This window comes from Dromiciops gliroides, chromosome 6 (assembly GCF_019393635.1).
Source record: "Dromiciops gliroides isolate mDroGli1 chromosome 6, mDroGli1.pri, whole genome shotgun sequence".
In the NCBI taxonomy this organism is placed as follows: domain Eukaryota; kingdom Metazoa; phylum Chordata; class Mammalia; order Microbiotheria; family Microbiotheriidae; genus Dromiciops; species Dromiciops gliroides.
The window spans coordinates 170,182,327-170,198,083 of record NC_057866.1 but is presented as its reverse complement, the minus strand read 5'-3'; the positions used below and the strand labels follow the sequence as shown (position 1 = coordinate 170,198,083).

Sequence of the window (15,757 nt, the reverse complement as noted above, 5' to 3'; positions counted from 1 at the left end):
CCTCTGTGGAGGAATTTTGGTAGGGACATGGACAAGAGCTGCACATGAAGTAGAAATGACCAGGTGTGCTGGAGCCAGCATCAGGACCAGCCTATTGCTAAATTTCCAGTGTGAAAATGCTTACAAGTTAGGGGCAGCTAGGTGCTCAGTAGATAGTGTGTTGGCCTGGAATTAGGAAGTCTCATTTCTTTCTAAGTTCAAATATGGTCTTAGATACTTACTGGGTTGTGTGACCCTGAGCAAGTCACTGTTTACCTCTAGTTTCCGCATCTGTAAAATCAGCTGAAGAAGAAAATGGTAAAACACTCAAGTATCTTTACCAAGCAAATCCCAAATGGGGTCCTGAGAGCCAGACACGACTGAAACAACTGAACACACAAGTCAGGGCTTGTTTTGTTTTTTTATTGATTGTCTAGACTTACCAAAGTGATGGAGAAAATAATAATGCAGATTAAATTTAAAAGTCCATTACAGACACATCCCCCCCTCACCACCACCAATCAGGTTGGTAAACATTTACCTATGCCCCCATGAATTATCTGGAATTGGGTCAAAACCGCCGGGTGAGAGGACTCACATGGGCAAGATCACAGATAATCATTGTTGTGTTAAAATTAGAACCAATTCCCAATAGTTTGGCCACTATGAGGAACATCTTAGAGATTATCTTGGGCCTGCCCATGACATTTTATAGAAAATAAGAAGAACCAGAACTGGAGAGTTGAAGAAACTCACACAAGAACACAAAAACTGGTTGGTGGCTGACATATATATGCAGGGTCCTTTCAATTCTCTCACTTGTAGTCATTAAACCCCACACAACATATTCATTACTTACTTGGGTCTAATTCTTTACAAATAATTAAAGCAAAAGCTCATAAAGAGTGGCAGCTAGGTGGGCGCAGTGGATAGAGCACCGGCCCTGGAGTCAAGAGGACCTGAGTTCAAATCTGGCCTCAGACACTTAACACTTACTAGCTGTGGTGGACCCTGAGCAAGTCACTTAACCCCAATTGCCTCACTTAAAAAAAAAAAAAAAGCCACATAAAGAAAAAAAAAAGGGATTTTCCTAGTTCTTTCTACTTTATATGGTCTCCCTTAGCTGTGGTGCAATGAATTCAGGGGAAAGAAAATTCTAGCTAACAATCAGGATTTGTCGTCTACAGATGGCTAATTAAAATATCCAATTGATATGCAAGTGCCAGTGTTACTTTACAGCACAGCCCCACTAGCTGAATCAGCGTGAGAGGGAGAAAGAGAAGCTCCTGATCAATATGCCAAGAGAAAGCAAGGGATTCAAATATCACAAACCCCACCCAGAGGAGGATGGGAAAACAGTCTGCCAGATGCTTTGGGAATGACTGGTTCTGTAGGCATCAGCCAAAAGAGTTTATTTTTTAATTAATCATGTACAGTACAGACCAGATAGCATCCTCGGAGATAACGTAAACATTTTTCAGAACTCCATCAGTTTTGGAGAGACAGGCTTCTTTAGTGGGTATCTTTTAACAAAGAAGATTGGCTTCTTATTGCTTCCTGACTCAGGAGAAACTCTTTTCTTCTTCGCCTCCTCTTTCTACTCCACCACCTGCCCCCTTCTCCTCCTCCTCCTTCTTTTTCCTCTTTTTCTTGTCTGAACCCTTTGGTTCTAAATTCACAATTCAATCCTTCTTTGACCATTGCTTAGGTGACAGTAATACTTTTTCTTAAAAATTTTTTGCGGGGCAATGAGGGTTAAGTGACTTGCCCAGAATCACACAGCTAGTACATGTCAAGATTTGAGACTCAGGTCCTCCTGAATCCAGGGCGGTGCTTTATCCACTGCGCCATCTATCTGTCCCCAACAGCAATACTTAAAAAAAAATTCAAGGGGGCAGCTAGGTGGTACAGTGGCTAGAGCACTGGCCCTGGAGTCAGGAGGACCTGAGTTCAAGTCCAGACTCAGACACTTGACACTTACTAGCTGTGTGACCTTGGGCAAGTCACTTAACCCCAATTGCCTCACCAAAAAAATTAAAATAAAAAAAAAATTAAAAATTAAAAAAAAAATTCAAGCCAGTTGTAAAAGGTGACCTGGAAAGGAGATTAGCTATCTTTATAGCCACAAGGATCAATTATCAAGTCATCTTTGGGGGCATTTAAAGCCCCTCACAACCTGGCCACTATATATACTCTTGACTCCTCCCCACACATCCTCTTCAGCTACAGTGGCCCACTGGCCATTCCTCAATGTGACGCTCCATCTTGCACTTCATGCCTTTTCGCTGACTGTACCTCGTGCATGGGATGGTCGTCTCTTCGTCATCTCTCTCTGCCTTTTGCCTTCCTTGGTTCTCTCAACATTTACCTCATTCCACCTTCTACAGAAGGCCTTTCACACCTGCCCTCCTCCATCTTACTTTTGTTAATTTCCATCTACTCTGCATATGTGTCTTTATGTACCTAGCTATTAACATTTTGCCTCCCTCATTAAAGTGTAAACTCCTTAAGGGCAAGGACTGTTTAGAGTGCCTAAGCACATAGTAGGCACTTAATAAATTCTTGTTGACATTGACTTATTAGATAACTGAGGCTTAAGCATTCCTTCTGATTCTCTTCCACCATAATTCTTAGAAAACAATATGGGGGGCAGCTAGGTGGCACAGTAGATAAAGTACAGGTCCTGGATTCAAGAGTACCTGAGTTCAAATCTGGCCTCAGACACTTGATACTTACTAGCTGTGTGACCCTGGGCAAATCACTTAACCCTCATTGCCCTGGGCAAAAAAAAAAAAAAAGAAAATAGAAAGGAAGAAAGAAAAGAAAAAAAAACCAATAGGGAATAAGGTCAGAATCAATACTTACTATCAGGTATTGATTGATAGACCAAGTCACAGAATATGGGAAATTAAGAAAATTAAGAAAGTGAAAGTAGAATTTTAATTTAGTGTCTAAATACAATAAATGAGTGAATGAATGAAATAATACTTAGTAAGCATTTATTATGTGAAATAATCCTGCTCTTGATTTACAGAGAACTGACTGATTCCCACCTACTCCCCATTCCCAGGCCAATGAATTGCCTGGGGTTAACTAATCTCTGTCAATTCCAGACTCTTTTTTTGTTTTAAGGATCTCCCCCAAACAAATTATCCCCTCCCAAAGATTCCCAAGCTTACCTCCTGGACTTTAGGTTATTACGTAAAAAGGTTCATTTACATTAAGTAGTTTCTGTGGGTGAGAAACTTACTTTCCCAAGGGCAGTCTCATAGCTCCCTCCGTTCTGTTACCCCATATAAACCCTGTCCTCAGTCCCCATCTTTGGGTATTCCTAGCATTCTTGCTTTGTGATACTCTGGAGTTATAACTCCTCTGCCCCGATTAAAGACCTTATTTCTCATATATGATTGTTTCATTAATTTTCAGATTAACACTCTCAAGGAGCTGACACTGGAATTGGAAAGTTCAGCTGCAGGAAACTGAAGGGAAGTAATGGAGATGCAGTGAGGAGAGTGGACAGCTAGGCCCAGAAGCGCTTAAGCTATACATGTAGTTCAAATGACAATGCTTAGAAACAGCAGGTATGAAGCAGGGCAGGTGATAAATAAGCCTGGAGGAGTTTAGGAGGGTATGGCCCAGCAGCTGATAAGACCTGCAGGTCTTCTATCTTGCTGCTTATTGACTCCATCTCAACCAAGTTGTGAAAGCCAGTCAAACAGCCTAAGTGAAGGAGGAAGGTGAGGGGGAGGGTGCCCCCAGGGCTGGTGAGTTTTCTCACAGCCAGGTTGTCCCAGATAAGTTCTGGGATGGCCCAGGGGCTGGAGGACAAGGGAAAGAAAGAAGAGTGGTGAATGGAGTGGCATCCATGAAGCCTGTGAGCCAAGCATCTGGGAACAAGTGAGCCTGCTGCCAGCCGACCTCCAAGTTCCACAGGCAAGCTGGGAGTGGCAGAGGTTGTAGTGGTCTGGGAGTGCCATGTGGCGCACTGTGGAGCTGTGGAACTCAGAGCTAAAAGTTGGGGATGGAGACCCAGAAAAGGGTGCCAGTATTTTGCCAAGAAAACCTTGAATGGGGTCATGAAGAATCTGACAGGCCTGAAAATGACAGGCCAACACACAAATACAAAAGTAGAAAATCCAAACCCTTGGGGAGTTTGCATTTTAATGAGGGAGAAAATGTTTAGGAGTGGGAGACTCCCTGGAGTGCGGACCATCATTATTTCTTGGCTAACCATTCTTGGATGCCAGGCCCTTTTCGCTCTATCCGTACTTTTTCACAAATCTGTGTTGTCTGAAGGCTCATTTAGTCTTCAGATGTTCCTTGATGTTTGTAGAGAAATGAAATGATCCTGGAGACTCAAGTCTCCCACATTTCAGAAAACAAACAAACCCAACCCTCTTTAGACTGCACCATTGCCTCAAGCTAGCATGTGAATTTCTTTTCCATTTTTCACACAAACTCCTAGAAAAAAAGCTTTCTACATGCTCGGCCTCCATTTCTTCTCTCATTGACTTCTCAGCCCTTGGCAACCTGTGTTTGAGCATCATCTCTCCAGGGAGGAAGAAGCTGGTTTCTTCCAAGTTACTAATGATCTCAACTTAGACATCTCATGGCTTTTTCTCAGTGCTTGTCCCCTGCAGCCTTGCCACTGCTGACCACCCTCTCTTCCTCCTGGATACTCTTTCCCCAGTGGGGTGTTCATTTCATAGCTCTTGGTTTTCCTCCTGCTGACCAACCCTTCTTAGTCTCCTTTGGTGGTTCCTCTTCCATACCGTGCCCTGTAACTGTGGAGGTATATCAAGGCTTTGTAAACTTATTTGCTCACCTCCTTAGCTCCCATGACTTATCTCATCACTCGGCTTTGCAACCATGGCATTGCCCTTGACTTTTCCCTCTCACTCACCCTTCATATCCAATAAATTGCCAAATCTTGTCCTTTTGCCTACATGATGTTTCTCATATCTTTCATTTTATCTCTCCTCCTGTGGCCATCACCACATGACTGCTTGTAGTTCCAGTCTTTATCAGCTCTCACCTAGACCATTCAATAGCCTCCCAGTTATCCTCCCTGCCTCTTACCCCTCTCCTCTCTAATCTGTCCTCCACCTTGATACCAGAATTATTTGTCTAAAATACTAGTCGGATTATATCACTTCCACACCTAATAAACTTCATTGGCTTCTTATTGCCTTTTGAATCACAAATGTCTTATGTTTAGCTCTTCCAAATTTCAGAACCTGGCCACAACCTGCGTTTCTAACTTTATTAATTTATAATCCCTCCTTTCCAACATTATATGATCTAGCCACATCGACCCTTTTGCTGTTCCTCATACATGATACTGTTCCTGCATCATTGACTTTGGACTAGTTGTTCCTTCCTACCTCCTCAGAATCCCCGTTTCCTTCAAAACTCCAGTGGAACATCATCTTCTGAAGCCTTTCCTGTTTTTCCCAATTACTAGCACCATTATCCCTTATCTCCCTTCCCCCCACCAATTTTTGCTTGTATTTATTTAGTACAAATATCCAGGAGTTCATTGGGAGAGATATCATGTAATTATATATATATTGATTGATTTTAACTTACATATTATAATTATGGTATAAATATTGTAATAATAATATAATATTTATTATGTATACTATATAAATCTATTTTGTTGTTATTCAGTCATGACCAAGTTTTTGTGATCCCATCTGGGGTTTTCCTTGCAAAGATAATGTAGCAGTTTGCCATTTCCTCCTCCATCTCATTTTATAGATGAGGAAACAGGCTAACAGGATCAAGTGACTTGACCAGTCAGGGTCACACAGCTAGGAAGTTTCTGAGGCCGAGTTTGAACTCCAGTCTCCCTGACTCCAGGCCTGGCACTCTATCTACTGTGCCACCTAACTGCCCTAAGGACATTAGACTGTCAAAAAATTCTAGTACAGATTAAAAATAGATCCAGAGGGCCATAGACTTAGTATTAGATGGGACCTCAGAAGACAGATAAGGAGGCAAAGAGGCAAAGGTAAGGAGAAGTTATGTGATTTGCCAAAGGTAAATTGCTGATAAGCATTTATAAGTACTGTGCTAAGCTCTGGGGATAGAAGAAGGCAAAATAAAGGCAAAACACCATCCAGGCTACCTTTGAGGAGCTCAGTTTATTGGAGGAGAAAACATACAGATAGCCACATGCAAACAAGCTATATGCAGGATAAATAGGAAATAATCAAGGGAGAAGAAAGTACTAGAATTAAAAGGGACTGAGAACAGTTACCTATAGAAAGTGGAATTTTATTTGGCCCTTGAAGAAAACCTAGAGACAGAGATGAGGAAGGAGAGTGTTTCAAGCATGTGAAACAGCCTGAGAAGATGCCTATAACCACGAGATAGAGTGTCTTGTTTAAGGAACAGCAAAGAGGCCAATGTGACTGGATTGAACAGTGCATGAGTGAAAGGTATGAGGGGACTGGAGAAGTAGTGGGGAGTTGGGTTATAAGGGCTTTGAATGCCAAACAGAGTATTTTGTATTTGATCTAGGAAGTGAGAAGGAACTAAGGTGGGAAGGCCCTGTGCTTCAGAAAAGTCACTTTGGTGTCTGAATAGAGGATGTATGGTAGTGGAGAAAATATTGTGGCCAACAGACTAATCAGCAGGCTATTGCAATAGTCCAAGAGGGAGGAAATGAGGGCAGTGACAATGTCAGAGGAGAGAAGGGGCACATTCAAGAGATGCTGCAAAGGTGAAATTGATAGTCTTTGGCAACAGATTGTTTATGGGGGAGGTGAGAGAAAGTGAGGAGTCGAGGATGACACCTAGGTTGTGAGCCTAAGGGACTGGAGGATGGTGGTGCCCTTGACAGTAAAATGGAAGGAAATTTGGAAGCGGAGAGAATTTGGGGGAAAGATGAGTTCTGTTTTGGACATGTTGAGATTAAGATGTCCACGGTACATCTGGTTGGAGATGTCTAAGGAAGGAGTGATCATTAGAGACCTAAATGGCTTTACTAAGACTGTAATACTTCATTAACCTCATTTCCTTTTGTGATATGACTCCTGAACTGGTAGATTAGGGAATATTATAGATCCAGTTTCTCTGATTTCAGCATGGTATTTGAAAAAAAGTATCTCATTATAATCTTGTCAAAAATGCACTGGATTACAGTTAGATGTGAAGAGGAATCATTGTTGGTTGAACTATAATTCCAAAGAATACTAGTTAGTAGATTGACGTTTACATGGAGGGAGGTTTGTAGTTTCAGGCTGTAACAGTTTCTAGAATGTGATGCTGTCCATTCATCTGTGGAATATATTTAATTAGACTGATAGGTGAAACAAAGATAGGAAGGATAGCTAATATGGTGAATGAAAGAATCAAGATTCAGAAATCTATTTTAATAAGCCAGGTGTGATGGTACATACCTACAATCCCTACTACTAGGGAGTCTGAAACCTGGTGGAGCACTTCACATTGGGAGTTCTCAGCTATAGTAGGGCTAAAGCCAATCAGTTATCTATACTAACCAATATGGTGGTTATACTAACCAATATGGCCTCTTGGAGCCTATCAGGTGAGGAGGGACTGGGCCCAGGTCAGGAATGGAACAGATATAAGCTCCCATGGTTGATGCCTTTCCATCCTGGGTGAGATAGGGAGAGCCAGTCTCAAAATTTTTAAAAATAATTAAAAAAAAGATCTTGACAAGATGGAAAGTTGAGCCAAACTAATTAAAATGAAATTCAATAGGCTGTCGTGTCCTTCACCTTGTTCGGGGTTTTTTTGTTGTTTTGTTTTTTGCAGGGCAATGGGGGTTAAGTGACTTGCCCAGGGTTACACAGCTAGTAAGTGTCAAGTGTCTGAGGCTGGATTTGAACTCAGGTCCTCCTGAATCCAGGGCTGGTGCTTTATCCACTGCGCCACCTAGCCACCCCCCTTCACCTTGTTTTAAAACTAACTCTACAAGTAATAATAACAGCTAACATTTATAAAGTGCTTAAGGTTTACTCCCAAGTTCAGTGTTCTATTCACTAAGGTAGGATACTTTACTTCTCTTTCCCTCACAGCCAAGCAGTGCATTTCCCTTTTCCCAATAGAACTTCCTGCTCCATCTAGGAGTTGCTGGTGGAGAAATATCTTAACTTTATTCTCTTTATCTCTCCATCTACCTTCCTTTCTCAAGGGCAGTTGGGATGGTTATCTGAGGTTGCTCTGTGAAACCTGTAGAAAAAGACCACGGTACAGCAACATCCAATTTTATATTGTCATGAGTCCTTCAGATGCATAAAACAGTTAAGAATCCTTTAGCATGGGGACAGCTAGGTCACACAGTGGATAAAGCACCAGCCCTGGATTCAGGAGGACCTGAGTTCAAATCCAGCCTCAGACACCTGACACTTACTAGCTGTGTGACCCTGGGCAAGTCACTTAACCCTCACTGCCCTGCAAAAAAAAAAAAAGAAAAGAAAAGAAAGAAAGAAAGGAAAAAAAAAAGAAAAGAAAAAAGAAAAAATAATAATTCCTAAAAGAATCCTTTAGCACAAGACACTTCTTTTTTTTTTTTTTTTTTTTTTTTGGTGAGGCAATTGGGGTTAAGTGACTTGCCCAGGGTCACACAGCTAGTTAGTGTCATGTATCTGAGGACGAGTTTGCACTCAGGTGCTTCTGAATCTAGGGCCAGTGCTTTATCCACTGCGCCATCTAACTGCCCCCAAGAATCCTTTAGAAATAAATTTCTCGGATGACATATTACTGTTGGGGAAATCATAATTATCTATAGCACATCTTTAACCAAATAAAGATCTCATCATGGATTTGACCACAATTAAAACACTTTCCTAGGTTAGTTATTTCCATTAAATAGTGAATAGCACTGTCTAGCTGGGAGTTTCTCCATCCTTCACCTTAGACTCAATGGTTAATAGCAGGAGGCAAAACTGCAGGAAACAAGAAAGATTATACATTGTGTATATGGGGGGGGGTGTCAGGGCGGGGCAGGGGAGGGCAGGGGGGGTTGGGGAGGGACATAACAAACTTTCCCTTGCTCGAGCTCCACCCGGAGCAGTATTGTAACTCATTAAGACCACAGGTTCCTTCTTGGCTGGGAGCTTGGCTTAATAGCGGGTATTAATACTTTTAATAGTCTAAGATGTGAACCTGATCCCCTTCCATTAACTTCTAAGTAAAGTTACTAACTTTTTGAGCCTTATAAATCTGTGTAAGGGGAGATGGTAGCTTGGCCTTGGGGAATGCCAATAACTCATTCCCTGACCATTCTGGCAACTCAATAGAAAAGTGAAAAGTCCCCAAAGGGTGCCTGAGCCTTTCATGTCAAGAAATAACCTCTGACACAAGGCTGACCCTATTTTTTACATCTGTGAGCAAACTAAATACTTATATATCAGCTTACTATTCCTTAGAATCGAACTGTCATACATGTAACTTACATCAATTCAGAGCAAGCAGTGGTACATACCACACACTGTGCTAGGCTCTAGCAATACAAAGGCAAATGAAAACAGTCCCTGACTGCAAAGAGCTTGTATGCTATGGGAGGTTGAGGGATACAACAGGTACACAAAGACACCAACAAAGTATATGAAGAAATAAATACAAAATTAAATTTTTTTGGTGGGGGGGAAGAACTGGAATGGCTTCAACTCATATGGCACAGAAAGAAAATGGAGCATCCATAGAATGTTTTCAAATTAGCCTTGTGACCATTCACCAATCCCTTCTCTGTAAACTGACTCTTTGAGTCAGAACTATGACTGCAGTTGTAGAGCACTGGAAAAAATCACTGGGAAAATATGCTGTATACAAATTCACATTTTGCAAAGGTTGGGGGAGTGAAAGCTTAAAGAAACAACTTAACTTGTTAAAATATAAAATTGAGCTATTCTTGCATAATCACTTCAAAGCTTTGTGAATCATGACAACAGAGTTTGTTAAATATCAATCTCACAAAATACCCAATTTAAAATTTTTTTTAAATCTATATTCAACAGCTCAACCAAGAAATAGGCTCATCAGCTGGACTTTAAAGGAAATCAATTAGGCTTTAATGTCAGACAGTAAAACTAATAGATATTCTAGACTGTAACTTGAAAATCTGATTTTGTTTTCTTTTAATGAGAAGTTTGTTGTTATTGTTCATGTGGGAGGTAGGTGAGAAAGGTTAAAAGGATATTGGCTTTCTTTCTCCTTAATTCAATCTAAAGTGGTACAAAGGAATAAAATTGACAAACTTATATGGAATTTAGGCAGACTACATGATTTTTGCCTAAGTGATATCCTTTAAAGGTTGACAAATGTCATTTGATTTGCATACAGACAGCTTAAACCTGAATTTAGGACAAATGTGATCCCATTTTCACAATGAAAGTGGCAACATCTCCCTGCAATCTCTGTCAATGGCTAAAACATCCTATGTAAATTTTATAGCCTTCTATGATACTAAAGAGTAGCAGATTATCATAAATGAAACAGTTCTCAGTGGCAGGAATTATAAGGCTTAAATAAAGAGATATTCCCTAAAATAAAAGGATTTGCAATAAGGCATCTAGGCTTTTAGAACATGGCTAATGTGGAAATGTGTTTTGCATGACTTTGTATGTATAATGGGTATCATATTTCTTGCCTTCTCGATGGGTAAGGGAGAAGAGAATATGGAACTGGAAAGAAAAATCAAATTTTAAAAATTACATCCATGGTACTAGGTACAACAATTTTAGATGCAAGGCATGTTCTTAAACTATGAGTACCCAGGAAGAAGACATACAAAAAATGAAGTATTTCAATATTGTTCTAAGGAAGACTCTCATGACAATAGTGGAGGTTGGGATAGGGACTAAAAAGCTGAAAAAGTCTTTGAAGAAATTAGAAAGAGAATGAATTCTCATCTTACTGGGATAGTTAACTCAGGCCAGCTTCAGGTCAAGGAATCCAGCTAAATAGCCTCTCAAAGTCCCTTTCCCAAGGTCATATCGGTCAGCCAACCCATCAATATTTTAACAGTATTTTTTTTTTAAGTGAGGCAATTGGGGTTAAATGACTTGCCCAGGGTCACACAGCTAGTGTTAAGTGTCTGAGGCCGGATTTGAACTCAGGTGCTCCTGACTCCAGGGCTGGTACTCTATCCACTGCGCCACCTAGCTGCCCCTTAACAGTATTTTCGTATAATTTATTTCCTTTGTAATCTTATGTGTTTTATGTTAATAATCTAAAAAATATTTACCCTGAGAAGGGGTCCATAGGCTTTACCAGAATGCCAGAGGGGCCCATGAATTTTGTGAACACACAAAATGAAGACCCTTTCATTCTAAAGTAATCTTTCTTAAACAAATCGATTACATAGGCGGTAACCTTTATAAGAATAATGATAACAACAAGAACAGTTACTGACATTCATCTAGCTCTTTAAGGCTTTCACAAGGCTTTATATAGACTACCTCCTTTGACTTTCATAACTCTGTAAGGTAGGTACTTAAGGCAAACTGAGGCAAAAAGGGGTAAGTGGCTTGCTTAGGGTCACACAGCCAGTAAGTGTCTGAGGCCAGATTTGAACTCTGTAAGATGAGTCTTCCTGACTCCATGCCCAGCACTCCATCCACTATGCTACCTGGCTGATCCCAGAATACCAGAATAGTAGACTTGGAGTGGGGCAGACCTAAGTTTGATATAACAGTTGACATGTCACATAAGCCTCAAAGTCCTCCTCTTAAAAAAGGAATAATATTGCCTTGATTACCATTACAATGCCTGGCATACATTGTTATTTGATACTAACTTGGCGAAGCATTTCTCTGGTGTTAGATTATATGGAGGAACAAGCAGCATGCTACAATGAATAGATAGATGTGTGTTCTGGCAAATAATTCCCTTGATTACCATTACAATGTTTTAAAAAATATTTTGTTCTTTTCTTTTTTTTTTTTTTTTGTGAGGCAATTGGGGTTAAGTGACTTGCCCAGGGTCACACAGCTAGTAAGTGTTAAGTGTCTGAGGCCGGATTTGAACTCAGGTACTCCTGACTCCGAGGCCGGTGCTCTATCCACTGTGCCACCTAGCTGCCCTTTTTTTATTTTCAATATTTAGAATTTTATTTTCCCAAATTACATGTAAAATACAAATTTTGACATCAATTTTTAAAAAAACTTTGTGTTCCAAATTCTCTTCCTCTCTCCCTCCCCAATATAATGTTGTTTTTTAAAATATACACTTTTAATTTCATTTATTTTTTATTTTTTGGTGAGGCACTTGGGGTTAAGTGACTTGCCCAGGGTCACACAGCTAGTAAGTGTTAAATGTCTGAGGCCTGATTTGAACTCAGGTCCTCCTGAATCCAAGGCTGGTGCTCTATCTACTGCACCACCTAGCTGCCCCTATACTTTTAATTTCAACAGTGTAGAAAGTTTACTTTGAGGAACTCCTTCTGCCACTATAGAATGGCATTTGCTCTGCAATTTACACTCTTAGAACGTTCCCTGGGGCACTGAAAGATTTTGTGATTTGCCCATGGTCAAAACAGTGTATGTGACAAAGGCTGGATTTAAACTGAGGTCTTCTTCAACCTCAGGTCAGCTCTCTATCCATTATGACAGGTCCTCTCTTGTTATAATATTAGTCCTAAAAAATTACCATTTCAGTTTATATTTTTAGGTACAGGCTGATAGACTGATTTTAGATATAGGTTCTGATAATAGGCTATTCATTGTTCTATGTGATCTGAGCAGCATTGAAAAGTACTCACCTAAAAATTTCTCCTCATTGACCTCCCCAGAACATGGCCTAAAATTCTTCCAATTAGAATCACTTCCCAAAGGGAAGGTCTTATTTTCTTTTTTTCCCTTTTTTTGCATGGCAATGAGGGTTAAGTGACTTGCCCAGGATCACACAGCTAGTAAGTGTCAAGTATCTGAGGCCAGACTTGAACTCAGATCCTGCTGAATCCAGGGCCGGTGCTTTATCCACTGCGCCACCTAGCTGCCCATAGCCATTCTTTTTTAATATTGTCTATTAGCACTAGAAGGGGACTTACCCCTTATTTTTCTTCTGAATACAGATAAAGCAAACTTCCTCTTGTGGCCCTTTATATCCTGCCCTTTTAGACCCTCTCCCCCAACAAGTCTCCATTTATCCTCAGCTTTATTTTCCCTGACACTAATATTACAGGTCTATGCTACCCTTGTGCCTCTCCTTCCATTTATTGATTATAGTTTTCTAAAATCTGACATTATCAGAGACCTCCCTTGGTGGTCATTTTCCTCCTCATTGGGAACATTTATGATGATATCAGTTTTGGCTATGGATCATACCTATGATTTTTTTTAGTACATTTCAAAGGCTAATTTTTCCTTTAGGTGTTTTTTTTAATTATCTTTTAATTTAAAAAAATTATTTTAAAAAATATTTTATTTTATTTAGGTTTTTTAAATATAAATTTGATATTCAAAGTAACGATCATGAGAAAAGTTAGTTACTCAATAGAGAGTTAAGGAAATTGACATGCTGAGTTCCTCTTATTTAGCAGTAAGTATGTAATATGTACAGAAGGCTACCTAATCAACATTTTGATGCTGCTGCTGCTGCTGCTGCTGATACCTAAGTAGAGATGATAATAACAGCAATGGACATTTATGCAGCCTTGAAGATTTACAGAGAACTTGAGAGGTTAAAATGCACATATTTACCCATTCCTGTCCCAGCTGGTGCAATTTCTCTTGAAAAGATTTCTAGTGCCTTCTTCTGTTTGTGTTGTACTGCAAGCCAGAGAACAACTTCTCGGGGGCCCTGTTTACAAATGTCACACATTACTGAGCAGGTCATCCAAGAGGGTTCCATCCACAATTGCATCCCACTTAAAGAAAACTATAGCTAAACCCTGCTAAGTATCTATCCCTGCTTTGTCGAATCATTACGTTGTATGGCTATCACAACAAAGGTAACCATTTCCTAAACAGCACCTTCTGAATCCACAGAAATTAACCATATCTTAAAAATAATGTTAGCTAACAGTTATAGCATACTTTGAGGTTTACAAATGATTTTACATACATTGTTCCATTTGATCCTTACAATTCCACGAGATGGGTACTATAGCTATGATTATTCCCATTTTGCAGATCAGGAAACTAAGGCACAAAGAGATTAAGTGATTTTCCCAGGGCTACTGAGCTAAGCACTTGCAATAGAAATTGGGTTTTTTGGGGGTTTTTTTGCAGGGCAATGAGGTCAAGTGACTTGCCCAGGGTCACACAGCTAGTAAGCGTCAAGTGTCGGAGTCTGGATTTGAACTCAGGGCCTCCTAAATCCAAGGCTGGTGTTTTATCCACTGCACCACCTAGCTGCCCCTGCAATAGAACTTGAACCCAGGTTTACTTTACAAGATAACCTCTAGTCACACAAATTGTGATACAATTTCCCTTCTAGTTGGTTATGATAGAACATTATACCTCTGCCATAACCTAAACTTTTATATTAATACAGGTTAATGATGGTCTCTCGTTGCTATAACTCATTTGTATTTATCTTTTTCTTTTTTGTGTTGTTTTTTTGCGGAGCAATGGGGGTTAAGTGACTTGCCCAGGGTCACACAGCTAGTAAGTGTCAAGTGTCTGAGGCCGGATTTGAACTCAGGTACTCCTGAATCCAGGGATGGTGCTTTATCCACTACGCCACCTAGCTGTCCCTGTATTTATCTTTAATGAGCACCATAGTTTCCTTCACTTTTATTTACATGATTCCTAGTGTTTTGCTTCCTATGGTTGCTGTCTCCTAAAGGAGAGGGGAGGCAGCAGTTGGTGCAGTGGATATAAAGCACCAGCCCTGGATTCAGGAGGACCTGAGTTCAAATCCAGCCTCAGACACATGACACTTACTATAACTGTGTGACCCTAGGCAAGTCACTTAATACTCATTGCCCTACAAAAATAAATAAATAAGTGAATGAATGAGTAAACAAACAAACAAATAAAATATGTAGCATATCAAAAAAGCAACCTAGCCAGTAAGAGGAAACAATGAAAATTTTACTTTAGAAAATCTACACAGAGATAGTTGTGTTCACCAGGTGAGTAAACTCAATCTTCCTCTAGTTCAAATACATTTATATATGTGAGATATCAATAATGATATAGCATAACACCCTCTCGCCCCAAACCGACAACAACACTTAAACAATCAAATAATAAAACCTTAACCTTTTTGAAATAAAAATGATCTGCCAGAAAGAACCCTATGTTGAGGGATAGGGAGCAGTGGAGAGGCAGTATGGGGAGCAGTAGTAAGAGAAATGAATTCTAGTCTTTGCTCTAACACCTAATGGCTCTTACACTTTAGGAAAGTCCTTGAAACCTCAATATGACTCGTCTCCTTTTCTGTACAATGGCGAGGATGTCCCTTTTCTTACTTATCCCACAGGGTTATTATTTTGAAAAGAAAATGAAAACATTCCATTTTAGATCCTATCCAAGCTCAGCTTCCACATCTGCAGGCAAAGAATCAAGTCCCACCCAAAAGTAAGCCACAATGATTTGAATAAAGCTGATAATCGAAGCTTCTTGCTTTTCACCTTTCCTTTCCTGTTTTGCTCTGGCTGTCTCTGAAGTCAATCTGATAAGCAATTTTGCTTATCTCATTCTCTAAGATTTGATGATTAAATAACTAGATCAAAAGGAGGTATGTGAGGGGCAGCTAGGTGGCACGATGGATAAAGCACTGGCCCTGAATTCAGAAGGACCTGAATTCAAATCCAGCCTCAGACACTTGACATTTACTAGCTGTGTGACCCTGG

At 40.1% G+C, this 15,757-nt stretch overlaps 1 protein-coding gene across 1 annotated transcript in view; it reads right to left on the bottom strand.

Annotated features, from left to right (window-relative positions):
- LOC122732476 overlaps positions 1–15,757 on the bottom strand; it is a 141,304-nt gene that overhangs the window by 66,942 nt on the left and 58,605 nt on the right. Inside the window, exon 13 of the mRNA XM_043972645.1 lies at positions 13,656–13,755. Coding sequence (XP_043828580.1) covers positions 13,656–13,755 — 100 coding nt within the window. The remainder of the gene's footprint in view (positions 1–13,655; positions 13,756–15,757) is intronic.